Source organism: Neopelma chrysocephalum, unplaced genomic scaffold (genome assembly GCF_003984885.1).
Source record: "Neopelma chrysocephalum unplaced genomic scaffold, ASM398488v2 Primary Assembly neopelma1_44, whole genome shotgun sequence".
In the NCBI taxonomy this organism is placed as follows: Eukaryota; Metazoa; Chordata; class Aves; order Passeriformes; family Pipridae; genus Neopelma; species Neopelma chrysocephalum.
Window position 1 is genome coordinate 18,668,991 of NW_020897703.1, and position 20,950 is coordinate 18,689,940.

General features: G+C 62.8%; 1 protein-coding gene across 1 annotated transcript in view; it reads right to left on the bottom strand.

Annotated features, from left to right (window-relative positions):
• SPEG (striated muscle enriched protein kinase) overlaps positions 1–20,950 on the bottom strand; it is a 38,754-nt gene that overhangs the window by 12,177 nt on the left and 5,627 nt on the right. The window contains 16 exon segments of the mRNA XM_027678796.1: positions 171–294; positions 419–625; positions 715–819; positions 1,193–1,312; positions 1,491–1,720; positions 1,866–2,055; positions 2,190–2,348; positions 3,542–3,802; positions 5,841–6,022; positions 6,208–6,296; positions 6,569–6,780; positions 8,432–8,614; positions 9,406–9,549; positions 10,551–12,082; positions 13,189–13,570; positions 13,832–13,921. Of these exon segments, the coding sequence (XP_027534597.1) occupies positions 171–294; positions 419–625; positions 715–819; positions 1,193–1,312; positions 1,491–1,720; positions 1,866–2,055; positions 2,190–2,348; positions 3,542–3,802; positions 5,841–6,022; positions 6,208–6,296; positions 6,569–6,780; positions 8,432–8,614; positions 9,406–9,549; positions 10,551–12,082; positions 13,189–13,570; positions 13,832–13,921 (4,210 nt within the window).

Consider the following 20,950-nt stretch of genomic DNA (forward strand, 5'->3'; position numbering starts at 1 on the left):
CCCCCTCCTCCCCAGCTCTGCACAGCCCTGAACATCACTGTTGTGTGCACCCCCAGCCCAGCCCCAGGGAAGGAGCCACACACACACACATGCACTGTGGGCTGCATAGGAAGCTGGTAGGGAAGCCCCTCTTTATGCATCCCGTGGAGTGATTCTGGGCCATGTCCTACCTCTTCCAGGTGGCAGTGGCCTCCACATGGTTGATGGTGATGGTAACAGAGGCTGGCTGGCCCTCCACTACGTACACAACGTCGGGCTTGTCCAGGATGACCGGCGCCTCCTCCAGGTAGGGACCTGTCACATGCATCGTCACCACCCCACCAGACCCCATGCCACCCAGCCCTGGGCAGCTTACCACCTGACGAGGGACAGAGACCTCCACCACATCTACCCAAGCCCTCCCCACTGCCCTTCTCACCCCGGTCCAGGAGCTGCACAGGCCCTACAGGCGGGGATGGCTTGCTGTTGGTCTTGGGGGTGGCAGTGATGACACGGAAGAGGTACTGGGCACCCTTGGTCAGCCCATGCACTGTGTAGGTGGTCTCCTGCACACCGGTCACCAGCACCACCCACTGCATTGTGCCCAGCACTTGCATTTGCACCACGTAGGTCACTGAGTTGGGGTCTGCAGGGGAAGAGAGTCAGTGCAGAGGCCTCAGTATTGGGCTAGCCCATGGACCCCATCATGGCATTACCCACCCCCTGCCCCCTCACCTATGGCAGTGTCCAGCCACTTGGGTTTGTTCCAGGTCAGCGTGATGGCTCTACCAGTCACTGAGGCCACGGTGGGGGGCCCATCTGGGGGAGTTGGCACCACATCTGCATGGGGAGGCAGACAGGGATGTGAGTATGGCCACTGCCCCCACTCCTCAGGGCATCTGCCTTACACCCTGGGAGATGCTGGCTGAGGGAATGGACGAGGCCAGTAATTCTCCCTGGTTCCCTGGTTGGGGGTCAGCCTGGCAGCCCCTGTGGAGTTGGTGCTGCCAGCAAGCCTCATGTGGGACCTGAGGGTCCAGGGATGGGTCCTGACCCCACAAGATGAGAACTGTACTGCTGGCCCCACAGTCCCCTCCAACCTGAACTGCCCTGTGATCATAAGCCCCTAAGATCTCACGACAGCACCAGGGCACAGCCTGTCAGGGTGGCATAAAGTTGCTGCACATCCCCAGTGGTGCCCACTGCTGCTTACCAGTGACATAGAGGTGTGCATAGCACGTGGCCTTCCCCACTTTGTTGGCGATGACGCTTTTATAGACACCAGCATGTGCATGGCTGACGGCTGTGAACACCAGGCGATGGATGTCCTTATCTGGTGGGGAACAGGAGGACACAGGTAAGACCTTACCAGCTAAGCGGCACAGAGCTCCCCTTCCTGCCTCATGGGCCGTAAATGTCTGGGGGTTGATGCCTTCTCCCAGGGTGTTCCCCCTTCTTCCACCCCAGGTGGAGGAACCCCAGTGGGTGGAGAGGGCAGTGGGGAGTCCTACACTGCATCATCTTGCGGTCATCGGTGCTGTCAATGCGGGAGCCATTGTGGTACCAGGTGATGGAGGGGTAGGGCATCCCGGCCACCTGGCACTCTAGCACAGCCTCCTTCGACTCCACCACATCCAGGTTGTGCAGTGGCTTCAGGAAATCAGGCATGGTGAAGCACTCTGTCTCTGTCTCCGCCTGTTCTGGCTCCTCCGGGATGGATGGCATCTTCTCCAGCTTGGAGCTGCAAAAGCCCTCACGTGCTTATGACGGAAGCATGCTGCCCACAGCCCAGCCCCAACCTCAGGCTTTGCATAAGCCTGTTTATCCCAAGTCCCAGAGGAGAGTAAGCAGGGGGAAGCAGATTCTGGAGACCACCCAACTCTTACATCTGGGAGGCAGCAGATGGCCGCGGCTCCTCCACATAGAGCTCGGCAGAGCACTCCACATGGCCATGGATATTCCTGGCGGTCGCCCTGTACTGCCCCTCATCTTCGCTGCCCACATGCACAATGACCAGTGAGTGCAGCCCTCCATCCTGCTGTATCCGCGTGTTCTCCCCCTCCTGCACTGGCAGGCCTGCACAGAGACACACACCAGAATCAGCATCAGCACCCTGTCCAGCCCCAGCCAGGTGCCAGCCTTTAGGAGCAGCCCCAAAAGAGATGTCTTCCTACAGGGCCCTTGGCAAGCTCTCTGGGTTTGGGGGTTACCAAAGTGGGTCCAGGTGACCGTCGGGGGGGGAGTCCCACTGATCATGCAGTCAAAACGTGCCGTCCTCCCTTCCACCACGTCCACATTCTCCAGCTTGCGGGTGAAGAGCGGCTGCACAGAGGGCTGCACCGTCAGCCGGGCGCTGCAGGTCAGCTCATCTGTGAGGAGAGCGGGCAGAGGTGAGCCCCTGCAGGACGTGCAGGGTAGGAGGCGGACTGCGACCACATGGCTGCAACCCAGCAGCCAGCATGGCTTCCCCCGGTGCCTGGTGGGGGCTGAGCCCAGGTGTGCGGAGTGCCAGGCTCTGTCCCGGTGCAGGGCAGAGGTGTATAAGTGTGTGCAAGGTCCCCATGCCCAGAGCTGGGGCTCTGCTGGCAGCAGGGGCCTCTTTCCTCCCTGCACAGCACTACAGGTGCCAGCAGCAAGGTGAGAGCAGGAGATCACAGCTGGCCTCACCTCTGGGGGACAGGGGAGTGATACTTAAGCAGGAAGTGCCACCACATGCAGCACCCAGGGGCAGCATGGGGATGGGTGCAGGCTGGATGCTCCAGGTGAGGGAGTTTGCAACAAGGACCACTTTGCAGTGATGGTATTGTCACCGACCCTGGGCAGGAATGGGCAACACCGTGCTCAGGCCCAGCCTCACCTCCTTGAGCCCAAAACTGCTGCTGCTCTCAAAACTTCACAGGTATACACAGCCTCCTTCATGGAGGGGTGCACAGGCCCAGCCACAGAGCACAGGGAACGCTGCTGCTCCCTGCACTCCCTACAATCCAGCTGTCCAGGTGAGCTGGAGAGTGGGCTCTGTGGGAGACAGAGGCTCTGGCAGCATGCACAGGTGCAGGGGGTGTTGGAGCCGTGGGACAGAGGACCATGCTGCTCTTCCTGAGCTGCCACTGGTGATGGCTTGGTGGGAGAGGGTGGGCAGCCTTGACTCCCTGCCCATTTCCCCACCATCTCCCAAGTCAGCAGAGACAGGTCAATACTGGAGCTTGGCACTGAGACTCTGAAGCCAGAGACTCTGGAGCCAAGGGACAAGGACAGCTGGACTCCAGGCCTGCATCCATCTGGTGCAGCCATGGTGCAAATGCATCTTCCCACATTTCGGGGAGCTGTGTGCATGCCAGCACAGGAGCTGAGTGGGGTGGGACAGGGCTGCAGGGCTCAGTGTACTGGAGCCTGAGGACTGATGTACACCAGGCTTCCTTATTCCCTTGTCCCCCACCTCCAGCACTCACAGCTACATCCCAGGGAACCAGAGCCCTGAGCTGGGGGCAAGGGGGTCTATCCACCCCCTAGGGCCAAGCTCTAAATGAGACCCTCTCTGGGGAGCTGCATGCCCACCACTTACCTTTGGCAGTGCTGAGCTTGCAGGTGTAGATTCCGCTGTCGTCCTCGTGCACAGAGGTGAGAAGCAGCTTGCACTTGCGCCCATCAAAATGCATCTTGCATTTGAGCAGGGCAGGCTGGAGCAGCCGGCCCCGGGACAGCCAGTCCACGTCCATGTCTGGTGGGCCGGCCACCAAGCACTCAAAGACCGCCAGCTCCCCCGCCCCGACCACCAAGTCCTGCAGGGGAACCACGATGGCCAGGGACTGGCACTCGGGGCGAGCTGCCCAGGGAGGGGGGAGAGAGAGAAAGAAAGAGAGAGAGACGCATCTCAGCAACTGAAAAGCAACCATGAGAAGTGGTGGGGATGGAATGGGGGTACGTGCAGGGCAGGGGCTCATGCAGGGAGAGGGTCTGGTGCAGCGGGCAGAAAGTGCAGCAGGGAAAGGTGGGAGGGGAGGCGAGATGTGGAAAGCAGAGCTGAGCCAGGGAGGGGACAGGGGGTGAGGGGACGTGTCCGTGCCAGGAACACACCACACAGCGCTTTACCAAACAGATTTTATTAGAGCTACAAAAGAAAAGGGTCACGGCCTCGCAGCCCGCCCCCCTGTCAAGCCCCCTCCCTGGGGAGAAGAGACCCGGAGCGATGGGATGCTCCGGGCGGACCCAAGCCCTGGGGCTACACGAGACATCTCTTGGTCTTGGTCGCTAAGCTGGCACCTGCGTGGCAGCTGTGAAGCCAAAGGGGCTGATGCTTTCCCTCCCCCCCTGCAGCTCAGGCAGGGTGCTCCCTTGTGGGGTCCCTGGGGTCTCCTGTCTCCCACGCTCCAAAGTGACTGTCACAGAGCTGCCACTGCACTGTAGCCCCTTCCCTACAGCCCTGGCCAGCACGGCAGCGACCATGGGCTCAGCTCCCCACTCCCCTTCACTGGGCACCAAGAGAGAGGCAGCAGGACACGCAGACAGGGACAAACGGATGGAGCAAGAGACAAGACAGCATCATACGGGCCCCTGGCCCGGCTGAGGGGGTGCCTGCCGCTCCCCTGCTGCTCCCCCACCCCGCCTCAGTTATGCCTGCCCCGGCCATCCAGCGAGCCCCTGCCCGCAGTTGAGGGCCCGCGTGTCCCCGCGGTGCGTCCAGGACGAGGCGGTGGATGGAGAAGGAGGTAATAACACAAGGTGAGGTCCACTGCCTAAGAGGTGTCCAACTAAGAGCCCCGCAGCTGCGGCTCTGAGAGATGCACCCCCTTATCGTACTCCCCCTGCGTACAGACAAAAACGGCAGTCAGCAAGCAGAAGGGTTAGTGCAGCAGCGACGGGACCGACACGCACACATGCCAGCACCGGCACAAGGGGTGCAGGTGGGCAACAAGTCACAGAGCCATCTGCTGACCCCCTGAGAGGGGCCAGGGCTTAGGCCATCACCCCTGAAGCCCAGCTCCTGCCAGCCATGGGACATGGGGACAGCTTCTGCTCCCACCCCCGTGCCACCACGCTTTGCTGTAGGCTGGGAGCACAATCCTGGCAGAGTACAAGCAGTGCAGCCAAGGCCAGGGTGGAATGGGCACAGCCCAGGGGGGCTCAGGCAGCCATCAGCAGGGAGGGCTGAGGGTAGCAGGGCACACACAGCAAAGGGCAAGAGGAGGGAGGCAGCATCACTCATCCCTGGAGGCTCCTTCCCTGGCCTTGGGGACACCAGTCTGGCTATCAGTTCTGACCCCCACCCCCCTCTCAAAATTGCACGCATATTTAGGGTCCTAGGAGGGCTGGGGAGAGACAGCAAGAAAAGGGGGCTGGACAGCCAAGTCCCATGCATATGGGACATTGCTGGAAACAGGCAGGAAGGGACCCCTGCAAGCTGCCCTGTGCCTGGCACATAGCTTGCAGGCAGCCTGGGGCAGGGAGGGAGTGAGCTGCAGGGCAGGGGTACGTGTCCCCTGCAGAGCCACCAAGGGTAAAAGCACTCCCTGCACAGCCAGGGGCAGCACCCAGCCCCAGCAGTGGGGGGATGTGGGGTGAAGCTGGGCTGTGGGGAGCAGCAGGGTCTGGGTCAGATCAGCGGGGGATCTGGTACAGCGGGGCAGTGGGACAGGGAGCCTTGCAGCTGCACATTTGGATGGGGCAGCAGGGCAGCCTGCCTTCTGCTACAGGCACGCAGCTCCACTTTCCCGTTCCCACCTGTGCTGCCACAGGGCAGACTGGCTACTTATGTAGCACCACCAACAGGAGTCTGCAATGGCCCCTTCCCCACACAGTTCATGCAGGGCACTGGAGTCAGCTGGTCCCTTGGGTCAGTGGGGGACACGCTTAGGGAATTTTACCTCTGACCTCCAGCTTGGCCTCGCACTGCTTGGTGCCATACTCGTTGACAGCCTTGCAGGTGTAGAAGCCCGTGTCAGTATGCTCTGCTGCCAGGATGTGCAGTGTGAAGAGCCCCCGTACTCCCTCTGCCTCCTCCACATGGTGCCGGCGGCCGTACTTCACTGGCTGCCGGTTCCTCAGCCTGCTCGGGAGAGCAGCATGGTCACACCTGGCCGTGCACACCCAGCTGTCCTCAAAAGCCCCTCTCCACGCCCAACTCTGCTCAGGATGAGAGCTCCAAACTCCAAGCTAATCATCTCCAAAAGTCACTGTGCCTGTCCACTCCTTCCCTGCCCACCTGTGACCCCAGAGAGCAGCAGGACTCACCAGTAAATGATGGGCTTGGGCTCCCCATGGACACGGACACTCATGCTGACATCCTGTCCCTCCAGCACCGACTGGTCTGACAGGGATACCTGGGGAAACAGGGGTCAGACAGCAGCAAGCACCCACCTGCACACAGGGCCATGCACTCCCACCACTGCACCCAGGTTTGTGTGTCCCTCCTCATAACAGGAGTATCAGGGGAGCTGGTGGGGTGGAGCCTGCCCAGGTGCTGTGAGCATCCCAGATCAGATAAAGGTGTAGGAAGACCTGACCCAGCAGCTCCTGGCACTGAGGACCTCAGCGCTGCAGCCACAGGACACTGCTCCCCCTCTGCCAGGTCCTGGGGGAGTTGTTGTCTCACCTCAAAGGAGGGTGCAGCCTTGAAGGTGGTCTCTGGGGAGCTGTGGGCAGCCCCATGCTCAGCTCTTGGCTGCAGCTTCATGGCCGGTTGGTGCTGGGGGGTTCCGGACTCGGGGAACTCTTCCAGGGGGCTCAGGTACTCCTCATCTGATGTGATGGGGCTGGCCTGGCCGAGGGTGGGGGGCAAGTTTCCATGCCGCTCCACGACGGGGGCTAGCACAGGAGAGGCTGGATAAGGAGCTGGCAGCAGCCGGAGCTCGGCAGGTGTGTCAGGGCACCCCTCCCCACCACCCTGCACCACGAGAGTGGACACCCACCCCGCGGCACATCCCGGCTCGGCTGCGGCCGGCAGCGAAAGGGTGCGGGGCCGCGCCGGGGGAGGGGGTGAGCAGCACTCCGCGGGACGATAAGGGGACGCGATATTCCGCAAGGCGACAGCAGGGCTCAAGTGGCTCTTACGCAGCAGCCCGCGCTTCCATCCTTAAGCCGCCTGGATTCCCGGGATGGCTGTCCCTGCCCGGGCCGGCACGGCTGAAGGTGACATTGGCAGCTGCGCTCCCCCCGCAGCCCGCCCGCCGGTCCGCTCCATGGGGGCCGGGATGGGGGACTCGCGGAGTGCGAGATACGTGCAGGGGCCGCGGTGGAGGGTGTGGGGCGGGGAGCGGCGACCGGCTCGAGGGGCTGTCAGAGCCCAGCCGCGGCCATGGGGGTGCCGGCCCCATCGGCCTGGCCGCCGGAGCGCCCTCAGCCCCCCATCTCCCCGCGCTGGGGGAGGCGGGCGACCTGCCCGGTGCTGGGAGAGAGCTGTGCCCCCCGCGCCTCCGCCACGCCCGCGAGCAGCCCCCGAGCGGAAATCTGGGAAGCCCGACTCCGGCTCCCCCCTGTCCGCATCCCCGCACCCCGTCGCGAAGCACCTCGCACTCACCGGGGTCCCGCCAGACCCGCGAGCCGATCCGCGCCACACTGCCAACCCGCCGCCGGTGCCAGTGCCACTGCCGGGGCCGGGCACCTCCAGCCCGCAGCGCCGCCGGCCCGCTGAGCCCTCCCCGCCCCAGCGCTGGCCGGCCCCCGGGGCTGGGCCAGCAGCGCGGGGGAGGGCCCGCGGCGGGCCGGGGTCTGCCGCGGCCCTTCGCGGCCCCCCACCGCTGTGCCCGCCCGGTCCTGCTCAGCCGCGGCTGCCCCTGGGTGTGCAGAGCCGCCGCACCACGGAGCGGGGCGGGTTTGGGTGCTTCCAGCCCTCGGGGCAGCTCTGAGCCTATACCTGCTGCCCAGAGATACTCTCAGGATGGGGAGGCTTTGGGGCTGCAGCGGGATGGGTATCTCCACAGCCAGTGTCATGGGGGGCAGGTGGGGTACCCCCTGGCTAACAGCTTGGTGGGCAGGCAGGGTATCCCCATAGCTAATTGGGGGCAGGGGTCTCCTCACGGCTATCAAAGTGGAGGGCAGAGATATCCCCACAATTTGTGGGCTGGGGAGCAGGCTGGAGCGTCCCCATGGTTCACATGCTGGAGGTAGGAGCACCCACATAGTTTGCAGGTTGTAGGGCAGGCTGGACTACCCCCTTGGCTAGTGGGACACAGGGCAGGTGAGGGGGAGGCCAGACACTGGGCTGCTTCCTGGGCGCCGGGGGATGCTCACAGCCTGACCCCGCTCCCCCCACGGCAGTATCCTTCCATGGCTGCCGGGAGCACGTCAGCTGCTTTGGTTCAGACAGAGCCTTGTAGGGTAAGGAAGCCGGTTTCTTCCCAGTGACAGCAGCGGCCGAGCTGGCAGCCAGCCTGCCGCGGCGCCAGACCTTGCTCACGCTTCCCTGCCGCCCTCCTTCCCTTCCTGCCTCCCTCCATCCACCGGCCGCGGCACTCACCGGGCCGCACGCTGAGGATGGCACTGCAGCAGGTGGCCCCCACCTCGTTGGTCGCGGTGACAGTGTACAGCCCGGCGTCGGCCACCCGGGCGCTCCGCACCAGCAGCGTGTGGCGCTCGCCCTCCGCCTTGATGGGGCGCGTGGTGCTGCTTCGCAGCGGAACCCCGTCCTTCCTCCAGGACACTGCCGGCAGAGGCGGGGGTCACGAGTGGGCAGGACAGCTCGAGCTCCCCCGGGGGTCTGCGCAGGGTCCCGGAGAGACCAGGCGCTCCCCTGCCTGGCCTGAGGACCCATTTGCCATAGTTAGCAGCCCCAGGATACCACAGCCCCTGACAGAGAGACTGGGGCTGGTCCCTTTCTGCTTCCTGGCATCCGCCTGCCCTCCAGCGGAGACTGAAAGGGGGAATCAAGGCGGCTTCGCATCTGCCCGGCTTTGGCGACTGCTACCGGCTTTCGATGCCCAGCTGCCCACGTCCTAGCTACGGCGTGCCCGGAGTCCATCAGCCCTGAGCTTCTGCCCCCAGGAAGACACCTGAGCTGTCCCAACAGCAGCCCAGAGTATCATAGAATCATAGAATGGTTTGGGTTGGAAGGCATCCTGATGATCATCTAGTTCCAACACCCCCTCCCCCACCATGGGCAGGGCTGCCACCCACTGGATCAGGTTGCATCACCCGTCCCTGCCCGCGCAGGGCTCAGCAGCCCTTCTCCCACTTTCCCAACAGCCCAGCCCAGCACAGGCAGACAGCAGGCACCCTGCCCTCTGCATACCGGCAGGCAGTGCCCAAGCACTTCACTCCTGTCCGGGGGGAGGTAGGGCAGAAGGGGTGCTCCCAGGGTTGGCACATCACCTCCCCTGAGACACCCAGCTCAGGGTTGGGTGTCCCACTCACACAGCGCAGGTGGGACAAGGGCATGCAGAAAGCCCCTTTGCCAAACTCGCACCCCTGACCCCCAGCCCCAGGGTCACTCACCTTCTGGCTGGGGGTTGGCCGTGACAATGCACTTGAGCAGCACCTCTGCCCCCGCGACAACTGCCATGTCCTGGATGGGGATCTCAAAGATGGGGGCTTCCAGGGGGTCTTCACCCGCTGAGACGTAGGAGTCGTCTGAGGACTCTGCACAGGGAGAGATGAGCCCCGTGGCTGTCAGTGGGGTGGAGCAAGTGGGTCCTGTGCCACGCTGGGCTACATGTAGGCAGAGCAGGGGTCTCACAACCCTTTGCCCATCCCTGCCACCACATGCTCCACACCCTCGCTGGGGTGTCAGCAAGTACCCAGGCCGTGCAGTGGAGGAAAAGGCCACATCAGGGGCCACCACAGCACAGAGCAAGAAGCGAGACAGGGCAAGGGACAATAGGGCAAGAAGTGTACAGCCTATTTTACATCCCCATAGGGCATATGAGGTGACAGTGGGATGTGAAAGGAGGGGCAGCTGCTGCCCCGGCTCTGAGCTTCCCCCAACCCCCCATGGGATGCTGGCTGCTGTACTCCATCATATCAGCACCCACCTCCCAGTTCCTCCCCTCTCACGGACTCAGCACACGAGCAAAGGTCTTGGGGCTATGCCAGGAGCCTCAAGCATGTGGACCTGGCACTGCTCTGGCCAGAGCAGAGCCTAGAAGCTCCCAGCCCAGGTATAGTCTGGTCTCACTGTTGCATGCTAGGATGGGCAAGACATCTTTCCCCCAGCCATGCCACCACAGCATCCCCTGGGGATGCTTGGACTTCATGCCCTCCTTGGAGCACCAAGCACAGTCCAAATGGCACAAGCTGCAATGGGTGTCCTGTGCCCCAGGGTGCTGAACCAGTACAGGCTAGGGGCTAGAAGTCAGCACCCTGCATCTTTGCTGTGCCAGGCAAGAGGTATGGAGAAGACAGCAAGCATCATGACCTCAAAGTCCAGAAAAAGTGGTAGCCAGGCTGGTCCATCTTATGGCACTGGTTTGTGCCAACTATCCCAGCCTCCAGAGCCATGTCCCTCCACTCCACCTTTGTGCTCTCTGGCACAGCCTGGGTTTCCCACACCTCCCAGGGGCAGGCTGGAGGTCCCCCATCCCACTCAGGGGCTGGCCAGGCCAAATCTGTGCCTGCAGGAGGGCAGAAAGCTATGTCCCTACCTAGCTCTGGAGAGGTGGGCCTGGCTCGGCGTCCCTTCCCCTTGCTCCGTGTGCTCCTGCCTTCTTGAGCCATCCGGCCACTCTCTTTCTTCTCTGACACTTTCATCTGCCTTCTCTCCACGTCCCTGCCCACACCATGCTGTCCTGCCAAGCTCCTCTCCAGACGAGCCTCCTGCTCCATCCCTGGCTTCGCCCACGGCAGGAATCGCACCTCCGTGGGTGTCTCCGGCCGCCGATACAGTCCATGGGGCACAGCCAGTCGGGCAGCCAGAGCTTCGCTCACTGCCCTGGGGCCACGGGCTCCACTGGCAGGGCCTCCATCTGGGCATGGGCTGCCTTCAGTGGGACCCGCCTGCGAAAGGGACATCCTTCCCTGCGGGGTGGCTTGTGCTAATGGCCACTGCTCCTTCTTCTTCACTTCCCCAGTGCCTTCTTGCTGCAGACCCTTCCTGGCAGCCACATCCTCCGCTGAGCTGGGCTGTCCAGCCACCCCACCACCCACCGCTGGGGGTCTCCTCCCCCGCTGTCCCCCTGGCTCTGGCTCCCCGTCAGGTCCCACCAGCACCACGCTGGAAAGTGCCAGATGCTGGATGACGTGAGTGCTCTCTGCTGGTGGGCAGGTCTTTGGTGGCAGTGCCTTGCGTCCGCCGGTGCCCTGAGTGGAGGGGGTGCGAGGGGTGCGGGGGCCAGGGGGCTCGCTGGCTGCTGGGGGCGAGGGTGCTGCGGGCAACCCGGCTTTGCACAGCTCCTGGGAGCGCCGCAGCTGCTGCTTGGAGACCGTCCGTTTGATGCGGGTCAGCTCCTCTGCAAACTTGTGCTCGATGGCATAGACACGGTTGGCGAACTTGCCCCGCTCATCAAAGGATGCGGCTTTCTGCCGGAAGGCCAAACGCCGGCACGCTGCCGTGCTGCCCGGCTCCCAGTGGCTGCCTTCCCGCAGGTCCTCCCGCGAGCCACCCGGCGTGCTGGCACGGCGCAAGCCAGAGCCAGGCTGGTCAAATGAGCGCGTCTTGCGCAGGGGCAGGCTGGAATGTGGGGGGAAGGGGCTGTCAGCCTGCTCCAGGCTCCTCTGCCGCTCCTCAAAGTACTGCAGCCTCTCAAAGATCCTGGAGCCAGCACGCACCAGCTTGGGGGATGCCCGGACAGAGATGCGGCCAGAGGTGTCACTCATTGGTGTCTGGGGACGGGACTCTTGTGTGCTGCCCTGTGAGTACCCAGAGGACTTGGGCCTCTTGATCTTCTCCTCGTACTCCTCAGGGACAATGTCCTGGTACTCAACTGGCACTGAGGACTTCTTGCGAGGGGTCACGGGTGTGAAGGAGGGGACGCCAGGGCCACGGGCAGCAGGCTGGGATGAAGCACCAGTGGGCGGTGGCAGGCACGTGCCAGCACGGGGAGATGGTGAGCGGACGATGGGTGGCTTGGCAGTCAGCGGCAGGGCAGCGGGGGATCTCGGGGGCTCTGCCCCAGGCTTCGGAGAGACAGCGCCTCTGTGGAGGTCATCTCTCCGGTAGCCCCCCTGGGGGATGCTGCTGCAAGGGCAGAGAGAGAGGAGCATGGTTCAGAGCCCACCCTCACACATGGCTGCATCCCAGCTCCCAGCCTGCACCACAGTGCCCAGTGGAGCATGGCAAGGGGGGCAGACAGTCAGAGCAGCTATGGAACATGGGAGCCTCAAGGAGCCCTGGTGAGGGCATCCGGTCATCCCAAGGCCACTGGGAGCTGGCTGGGTTATGTGAGAGTCCTGGGCTGCTGGAACACAGCCATGTCCCCCTGCCCAGGAATACTCATGTGGGGCAGCAGGGTGATGCTGGAATAACCAGTATATGCCCTCCTCAGGGCCACCATGCAGACAGGACCCAGGGCTGGGGGGTGCCCCAGTTTGCTGGGGTGTCCTGGTGTGCCGAGGCAGGGCAGCACAGGCCAACTTTTCCACAAGCCAGAGGGGGTCCCCAAAGCTACAAGCCCTGCCCGTGCACATGCTGCTATGGGCCCATCGTCCCACCCCACTGCCCACAGAGGGCCTCAGCAAATGCAGAGCAGAAATCATAAGGTGGAGATGAGGTTCTGGTGGAACAAGCAGCCTTGAACAAAAAAAAGGGCAGGATGGAAGTCAAAGGAGCAGGCCTGCGGGGATAGGAACCAAAGGTGGCAGGGAGGGACAGGGGCTCTGAGCACGTCAGCACGACCTGCGGAAGCAGCATGTCCCTGGCCCCTACTGCCACCCCTATGTGGTGGAGGCTGTTGGTGATAGAGACTTGCCAGTGGGTGTCCCAGGCTGCTGTGCACCTCCAGTTCCTGACACCCTAGGCTGCACAGAGTACTATGTCTTGGTTGGATGGGAAACATCCATGACGCAGCCTGTGGGTGGGACACTGTGGCTCATGTAGTGGTGCAGGGGACACCCCCAGTCTCAACCTGGCCACAGCAGAAAGGGACCCTACCCTACATCACCCCTAGCCTCGTTTGCTCCCACCTCCTCACTAGAAACAGGCTGCCTATTGCTCAGAGTCCCCACTCCTCATCCAGGATGGTAAAGGCAAAGAAAGCCCAGGCAGAGGGGAGGAGATGGCTGCAGGGATTGGAAGGAGATGGCCCCAGCATGATGTCCCCTCCGTGTGCTTCCCCAGCTACTTACACGTGGAGCGAGAGCGCCCGTCCTCGGTACAGGCTGAAGGCGCTGCCGTAGGGGTCGCTGGCCACTGAAAGGCTATCCTCCGACCCCCAGCTTGTGCCCACCAGATTAGCCCGTGATGCCCGCACCAGCGGCTCCACGCCCAGGTGCCGGACCTCGGCGCCACGTGGAGCCGGTGTGTTTGCTTGCCTTGGGGTTCCCTGTGGCTGCGGCCAGGCAGCGGGGCGGAGGTAGGGTCCCCGTGAGGGGAGGCTGGCATCTGTCTCCTTCTCCACCACGGTCTGTTGGCTGCCGGACCAGCTGGAGCGCTCCTCTGCCTGTGACAGGGCCAGCACCGAGGTTGGTGTCGTGTTCATGGAGGCGTCCACGAGGGTGTCGGACCCACCTGAAAGGAGAGGGATAAGCCGATACCAGGTGCATGTGGGGACAAGCCCAGTACCCTGCTTGAAGAGGGCTGAGCCACCATGGGGTGTCCCAGCATGTCCTGAGCAGCACCCTACTGCCTCAAGCCCTCTCCCCTTTGCATGGGTGGATCACAGCTCCCCCTCCATGGAGACCCCGGAAGCTGGGCCAGCAGAGGCCTTCCAGGAAGTCATGTCCAGCAGCCAGTGCTGGGTCTCTGTGCCAGCCAGGCATCCCTGCTCACCCGTGGGGGTGCTGAAGGCCGTCTCATCCTGGAGATCGCTGCGCTGTGTCACCTGGGGGTCGCTGGATTCATCCTCGCCTGTCTCCGAGTCTGGGATGGAAGGGGAAAGCAGGTGGTGAGGGAACACGGAGACAGTAGACCACACTGGCGCTGCCCCTTGCAGACCCACTGGCTCCAGAAGCAGTGCCCAGGCAGCTCCAGGGCAGGGGCCATGATTGTGACCTGCAGGGACGAGCTGCCAGTAGGGAAAGGCAGGACTGAGAGTGGGAAAGTCCAGCAAGGCAAAGGCAGGCAGGAAAGGACAGGCAAAGCAGGCAGGAGCAGTGTTAGATGATGGGAGAAACAGAGGCAGTGCCAATGATGGGAATGCAGCGGGCAGAGGTGGCATGGGGATGAAAAGGCAGAGCAGGGGGATAATGGTGGTGATGGGGCAGGGTGGCAGGCTGGGGCACAGGGCCCACTATGGGTACAGAGCTGGCATTAGGAAGGGGTCTTCCTACCGTAGCTTTGTTTCCTGCAGGAGCGGAAAACTTCGCTTCCATAGGGGCAGCAAGAGAGAGAGAGACATCAACACCCGGTTATCGGCCCGGCCTGCAGAGACGCGGGGGGCAGCAGGGAGGGCCCTTGTCCCCAGCATTTCCCCACCATGTCTCCAATCTGCACCATATTCACTGCACACCGCTCCAGCACTGCACAGAGATCCTCTTCGCACACGCCCTCCCACCTGCCCAGTGCACAGCACTGTCCCCTCCCCACGCCACAGCCACATCCTGCCCAGCAGGACAGCCACCTCCTGTCCCTGGAGCTGCTGGCCTCACCACTGCAGTATCCATACATCGCTATGCTTCGCAGGACAACACAGCCTGGGACTGGACCTCCCACTATGTGCCCCAGATGGGTGCTCTGAGGGTGCTGGAGCACACGGACACGCGTGTCCATGTGCAAGAAGCCTCCCTCTGGCATGTACACGTGCCTCCCCTGCCCCACCAGTGCAAGTGTTGCACAATACAGCTGTGCTGTGGGGCACAGCTGTGGTTAAAAGCCAAGATGCTCAGGGCAGGGAATCAGTAAGAACCTCCCCACGGGCAGGATGTGGCAAGGCCAGATCAGTGTCATCCTAATGTCCCATTCCAGGAAAACCAGTTTGATGCTGCCAGGGAGAAACTGACTTTCCTCCTTGCCACTGCCCAAGCTCTCGCAAGCTGCCACAACAGACACCTGCAGTAAGGAACATGTTCCCCGCCCCACAGCTGCTCCCCTCCCCTGCACTGTCAAGGCATAGGGGAGGGCCACACTGCTTCCCTCATTCCAAGCCACCCCTCTGCAGCCCGGCACACCGCCAGCTGCCCCGTGCACTGCCACTGCCATTGCATCAGGCTCCCCATCCTGGCCACAACAGCCTGGCAGCCCCTAAGGAAGTAGAGCTGCAGGGCCAGGAGCAGACCAGCCTTGTGGGGAACACTATGAGTCCCCAGCTGACCAGGACCCTATTTTGGGGTTGGCAAGATGCAGCCCAGCCCTGCCTAGCCTCTGCTCGCTGCCCCATGCAGCACGGTGGAGGACCTCATCCTGGCACACTTGGGGTGGCGGGGGGAGTCGGGTCCTGGTAACTCAACGCACCATGCGTGAAGCGCCCGAAGCGCCGCGAGTGGCCTGTCTTCTGCAAAGGAAAAGAGAAGAAGTGTTACCCATGGCAGGGCGATATGCACCTGCTCGCACGCGCACACACGCACACTGCTGGCATGGCGCACCCGCATGCACACACCCCACCCTGGCACACGCAGCGCTGCTCACGCCCACAGCTGCTCACACACAGTCCGGCACAGCACACGTGGTGCTGCTCACACCCTCCCACTGGCAGGGCACACCCGGCACCACACACACGCACACTCGCTGCACACCCGCAGGGTACCCACAGGCACACACCCCCGCGCGCACGCAGAGATGGATGGGTGTAGGTGGGCACGTGTAGCGCATGCCCAGCCATGCACACACACTCACATACACCTGTGCGTGCACGCACATACACACAGAGTCCCCCTGGTGATGGCACTGTGCACCCCATCCTTGCGCCTCAGCCCATGCCCAGGAGTGACAGCCCTGGGCAGCACAGGTGCCCCAGAACCGCTGCCTGTAGCCAGCATCACCTGCAGCAAGGTCTTTGCCTGGGCTGCTGCCAAATGCCCCTTCAAAGCCACCCAGCCAGTGTGGAGACTGGGCCAGTAAAATGTCTTTCAGGCACTGGCCCAGGCACTGCCATGGGCACTGTCCCAGCCACTGTCCCCCATCCCCAGAGGAAGCTGTGCCAGTTGCAAGAGAGGCTGCCTGGCACATGCAGCACGGAACTGGCCCATCAGTGCAGGGCTGGAAGTGTAGGGGTTGTGCTCGCCCACGCTGTCTGGGCAGGCAGGTGGAACCTGAGCATGATTTGGAGATGCCAGGAGCTCCCTGCCAAATTGGCTGCCCTCTGCGCCGCAGCCCAGGGCTGGGCACCTACTTGCCAAGGGAGGTACGGGTTAAGGGCAGCCTGTCTGCCAGGCTGTGCACCGGCACCATCTCCCAGGAAAGTAGAGGCAGGCAGGAGCGGGAATGTGGAGTGCAGACAGGCAGGGTTGGGCTGCCAGGACTAAGCATCCTTCCCAGCCAGTCTGGGTGACAGGGTCTCCCCAGGACACTGATATCCCATGCCCTGTCTTCCCGGCATGGAGCCTAGGGCTGGACACCCAGCTATCTTAAAGCCCTTTGTTCTGCCAGTCCCTCCTGCCCCCCACAGCTCCCAAGCAGGTCATGGACAGCTAGACCCCAGGGACAGCCAGCCACCAGGAACAGACAGCCAAGCATGGCCAGCAGTTAGTTGCCCTTGGAAGGGCAGCAGGCTCATTTTACATGTCCCAAAGCTGCTGCCACTGTAGCAGCAGCCCCTGCACATGGGCAGAATTTGGGGGCTCCCACCAGCCCCTGCCTGCATGCAGTGCTGGCCAGAGGGCAGCGGCTGCACGAGACACATTTGTATTCAGGCTGAGCCAGGCTTCACCTCCCCTCCTCGGCTGACTGTGCTGGTTCTGGCTGGCAGCCCGTCTTCCAGGCCAGGGAAAGATAGATGAGTGATTAACTGCACCATCGGCGGATAATTCCCCCATTAAAAAATGAAAATGCAATTGAGTGCCATTATCGGGTACTCTTGTGGCTTCCCCAGGGACTGGCGCCATCGGCTCCCCATCAAATATGGTGACTGCACCCAGCAGGCCTGGGCTGGGCTCCGTTACCCAGAGCTACAAGACCCCTCCCCTCTGCCCCACAACTGGTCCCTGCAGGATCAGGGCTTCCCACAGACTGGAGTGGCCTCGGGCACACAGCACCCACCCACAGCCCATCAGGGAGCAAGCACTGGATGATGCAGGGTCACCCCCAACCAGGAGGTGAAAAGGGGGCAGGAGCAGCTCGGGGCTCACTGTGGGGCCGGGGTCTGCACAAAGGTGACAGACGGAGAGCAGGGGTGATTCTCCTACCTGAGATTTCATCTGCGTTTGGGGTGGAGGAGCCCCAGGAGCATGCTCTGTGCTTACCCAGCCCAGGGTGGAGAGAAGAACAGGCTGAGACCAGCACCCAGTTTCAGCCCTGCCTCACAGGGCAGTTGGGTGAGGTCTTCTTCCCGTGTGCTAGACGTGGATCCACCTGCTCAGGTTGGGGTCCAGCCCTGGCCCAGGTATGGGACATCCCTCACCATGGCCATAGGGCCAAGAGGAGTCAGGGGAGTGAAGAGCTCCTGGGACCGTGGAGCCTGCCACCACCTTACATGTGGAGCCCAGCACCACACGGCACTGGTGCCACTTGTGTGAGACAGGCAGACAGGGAGCAGGGATGAAGCGAGGTGGAGAGGGAATGTGTGGCTTGCCTGGTGCAGAGACACAGCCACTGTGGGTGTTCTGATACTCCCCCATGCTCGGCCAGCGGTGCAGGACCCTGCCCCACCACACGGGCAAGCCCCTGGGCTTGCTGCCCCCAAGGGCATATGGGGCAGCCAGGCTGTGCAAACCCTCCTGCCCCAGAGGGATGCCCAACGCCTGGCTCCCAATGCCCCTGCAGACCTGTATCCCCCCAGTGCATCCTGCACCCCTGGGAAGGAGCTGTGGGTGACAGCCGCTCCCCGGTCCCTTCTGGGCCACCAGGCGGGGTGACAGCGGGGAGGCTATGTGCCCGCATTGGGTCTGTATGCCTCGGGGAACTGGGGCTGGGGGGCTTCCTGGAAGTATGTTCTCCATCCTCCATCCCCCGCCGAGGCCAAGTGACGTCCTTGTTCCTTGCTCGGCAGTGGAGCGTGCGGCGGGCCCGCGGAGGAGCCTTGCCTGTGCCAGGCATGCTCCTGACGCGGAGGGGATGACGCATGCAAAGCCTCGTCTCCAGGTCCGTGACCACCGGCAGCGGGGCTGGGGGGAGCCATGAAGCAGCCTCCATTTCCCCCCGGCTCCAGAGGGCAGAGAGAGGAGAAAGCGGCATGGGGGAAAGCCCCCGACGGGTGTCCCATCCTGGCTGCTGGCACAGGCGGTGCTGAGCCCCTGCCCCCTGCCCCTCCTGCCCGGGCTGGCGAGGCCAGGCAAGCAGCTGGCGGCTCTGCAAGCGGGGCTGGAGCCGGCGATGGGCAAAGCCCTGGGGAGCTCCGGCGGTAACTACAGGGCTGGAGGAACATCCCCATCCCCATCTTTATCCCCATCCCCATCCCCGTCCCCAGCAGCATCCATTCTCATCCCGATACGCTCCCGCCACTGCCCCCTCCTCCCGGCACCCGCCGGCGCGGCAGCCCAGAGCCCTTACCTGGAAACGCTTCTTCACCCAGATCTTCTTCATGCTTCTGCAGAGCCCTGCTGGCGCGGTGACACCGGCTCAGGCCCGTCAGGACGGCAGCCCGCTCCCGGCGGGGTCCCCGCTGTCAGCACGCCGGGGGGGCAAGCGGTGCTCCGTGCATCCTCCACCGCCAGCAGCCGGGGACGGTGGAGGGAGAGGAAGGGGCTAGCCAGGTTGGGCTCTCAGAAGGGCTGGAGCATGAAGCATCACTGGAGCGCTCCTCCCTCCATCCTTCCCCCGCCTGCCTCCGCCTCCGCCTCCCCGCCAGCCCTGGCACACAGTGACAGCGGCGGGGGACAGGCAGGGCACAGGTGGTGCCGTCGTTGCGGGGGGGGGGAGAGGTGCAGCTGGGGCGGGCACATGGCCTCCCCTCCTCTGACTTTGGCTGCACAGCACCCAGGAGTCCAAGTCCCTTGCCAGGCAATGTGGCTGTACCGCTGTTCTCCATCATCACTCCATCCTGCCCCACAGCTTGGGACAGGGGTTCTTCTCTCCTAGGATACAGACCACCACTGCAGCTCCCACATGAAGGCCAACTGGGATAGCAACAGCACAACACACCACGCCAGCACTCCATGTGCTACCTCCAAAGTGTCCCCAAACAGGGCAGCTTCACTGCCACAGCTGCCACAACCCTGCACCTAGCAGCACAGCCACATGTGCTATGGCACTGCCCAGCCAAGATCCAGGTTTGCCATCACTCTGCCAGCCTCCACGCAGTCCCCCACATCCTCCAGTCATTGGCAATGCAGAAAGATCCCCTTACCAAGACAGGTGTGGGTCACAGCGCTGCTGACCTGCTTGTACGTGACAGGAGCTAATATGGGCACAGTCCTTCACAGCAATCCGCCTGGCAAACCACATGGTCTCCAGCCCCAAGCACCCAGTGCTCTAAGGCAAACCTGCCCCCTAGGTGCCTCAGGGCCCACACAGGATGGCAGGGCTGGGCTGCTCAGCCCTGGGGTAGCATCACTGCCTTGTGGCTGGGGACACAATCTTGACCAGGGAAGGTAGGTTGTTCTCCCTGTCCATGTGGCATGACACACCCGAGACATCCCCTTGTGCTGGGGTGAGGACCCACAGCACAGCTCAGAACCAAGAGTGGGTGCCCAGGACTGAGCTGTGATGGGGCTCCTAGGATGTGGGCAGAAGCTGTGGGTCGGAGTCCCCAGTGAGGCTGGTCAAGGCCATTAAGACCTATTAGTGCTCCTGGGGTGCTGGCACACATTCCCTAGCTGACTGTCCCCACCCCTGCTGGCTTATCCCTGTTCTCTGGGTGATGCTGCAAATAGGACAGGGGGCAGTCCCAGCCCCACAGCCTCAGGAGGGCCTGCCCTGCCTGCCATGCCACCCACAGCTCTTGGTTCCCCACAGCTCACTGCCCTGACTCACCAACTCACCAAACCCCACCATGCTCATCAGCCCCCTTCCCAGGCTCCTGGATAGGCTGCCAAGGTCCCAGCCCCATCAGCTGTTTGCGCTACCTCCTCCCACTGCAGAGCATCCATGGGGACACTGCTGGAGGCCTCCCCACCCAGTGCTTGTCCCCATGCTGTTCACCTGTCCCCTGGGGAGGCAGCCACCCCACAAATGGCTGCGCACAGGCATCACGCTCTCCATGATCCTTGGCAGCACTGGCAGCTTTTTTCTGCTTCCCCTCCCAGCTCATGACTCCAAACGTGAGGCTTTTCATGACTCCATAATAACTTGCAAATTACCCAGTACAAAAGTAGCTGTTTATACAACATTTCTGTCAGTCCCACAATTCGAGTGATGCTGCGGGGTTTCCGTGGAGACCCTGCACGTCAGACGAGTCCTACAAATGCCAGAACTGGCATTAAGGGAATCTCCTGTCAGAGCCAGAGGTCTTGCTGGGCTCACCAGCATTGGGTGGGGACAGAGATGGGTACCCCTGAGCCAGGGCCAGGTAAAGAGGTGAATTATGGGGCTCATGTCTGTCAGAGTACCTGCACCCAGGGTTTCCCTGCCAGGTGCTGTCACCCTGGCTGTGCATGCCTGTGATCCTGATGCATACCCACACAGCCTGTGCCTTTTTTTCACACTCCAGGGGGATTAAAAGCCTCATCAGGGATGCTGGGAAGAAGCACCAAGGCTTGAATTTGGCACACTCTTGCCAGGGCAAGGGTGCTGTCACCACAGCACCCTCAGGTCCAGCCCCAGCGCTGGCCCCAGGGAGCGACCACCTGTATCCAGCCAAAATATGGTCACTCTTGTATCCTCCAGCTGACACATCTGCTGCCCCATTGGCCATGGCTC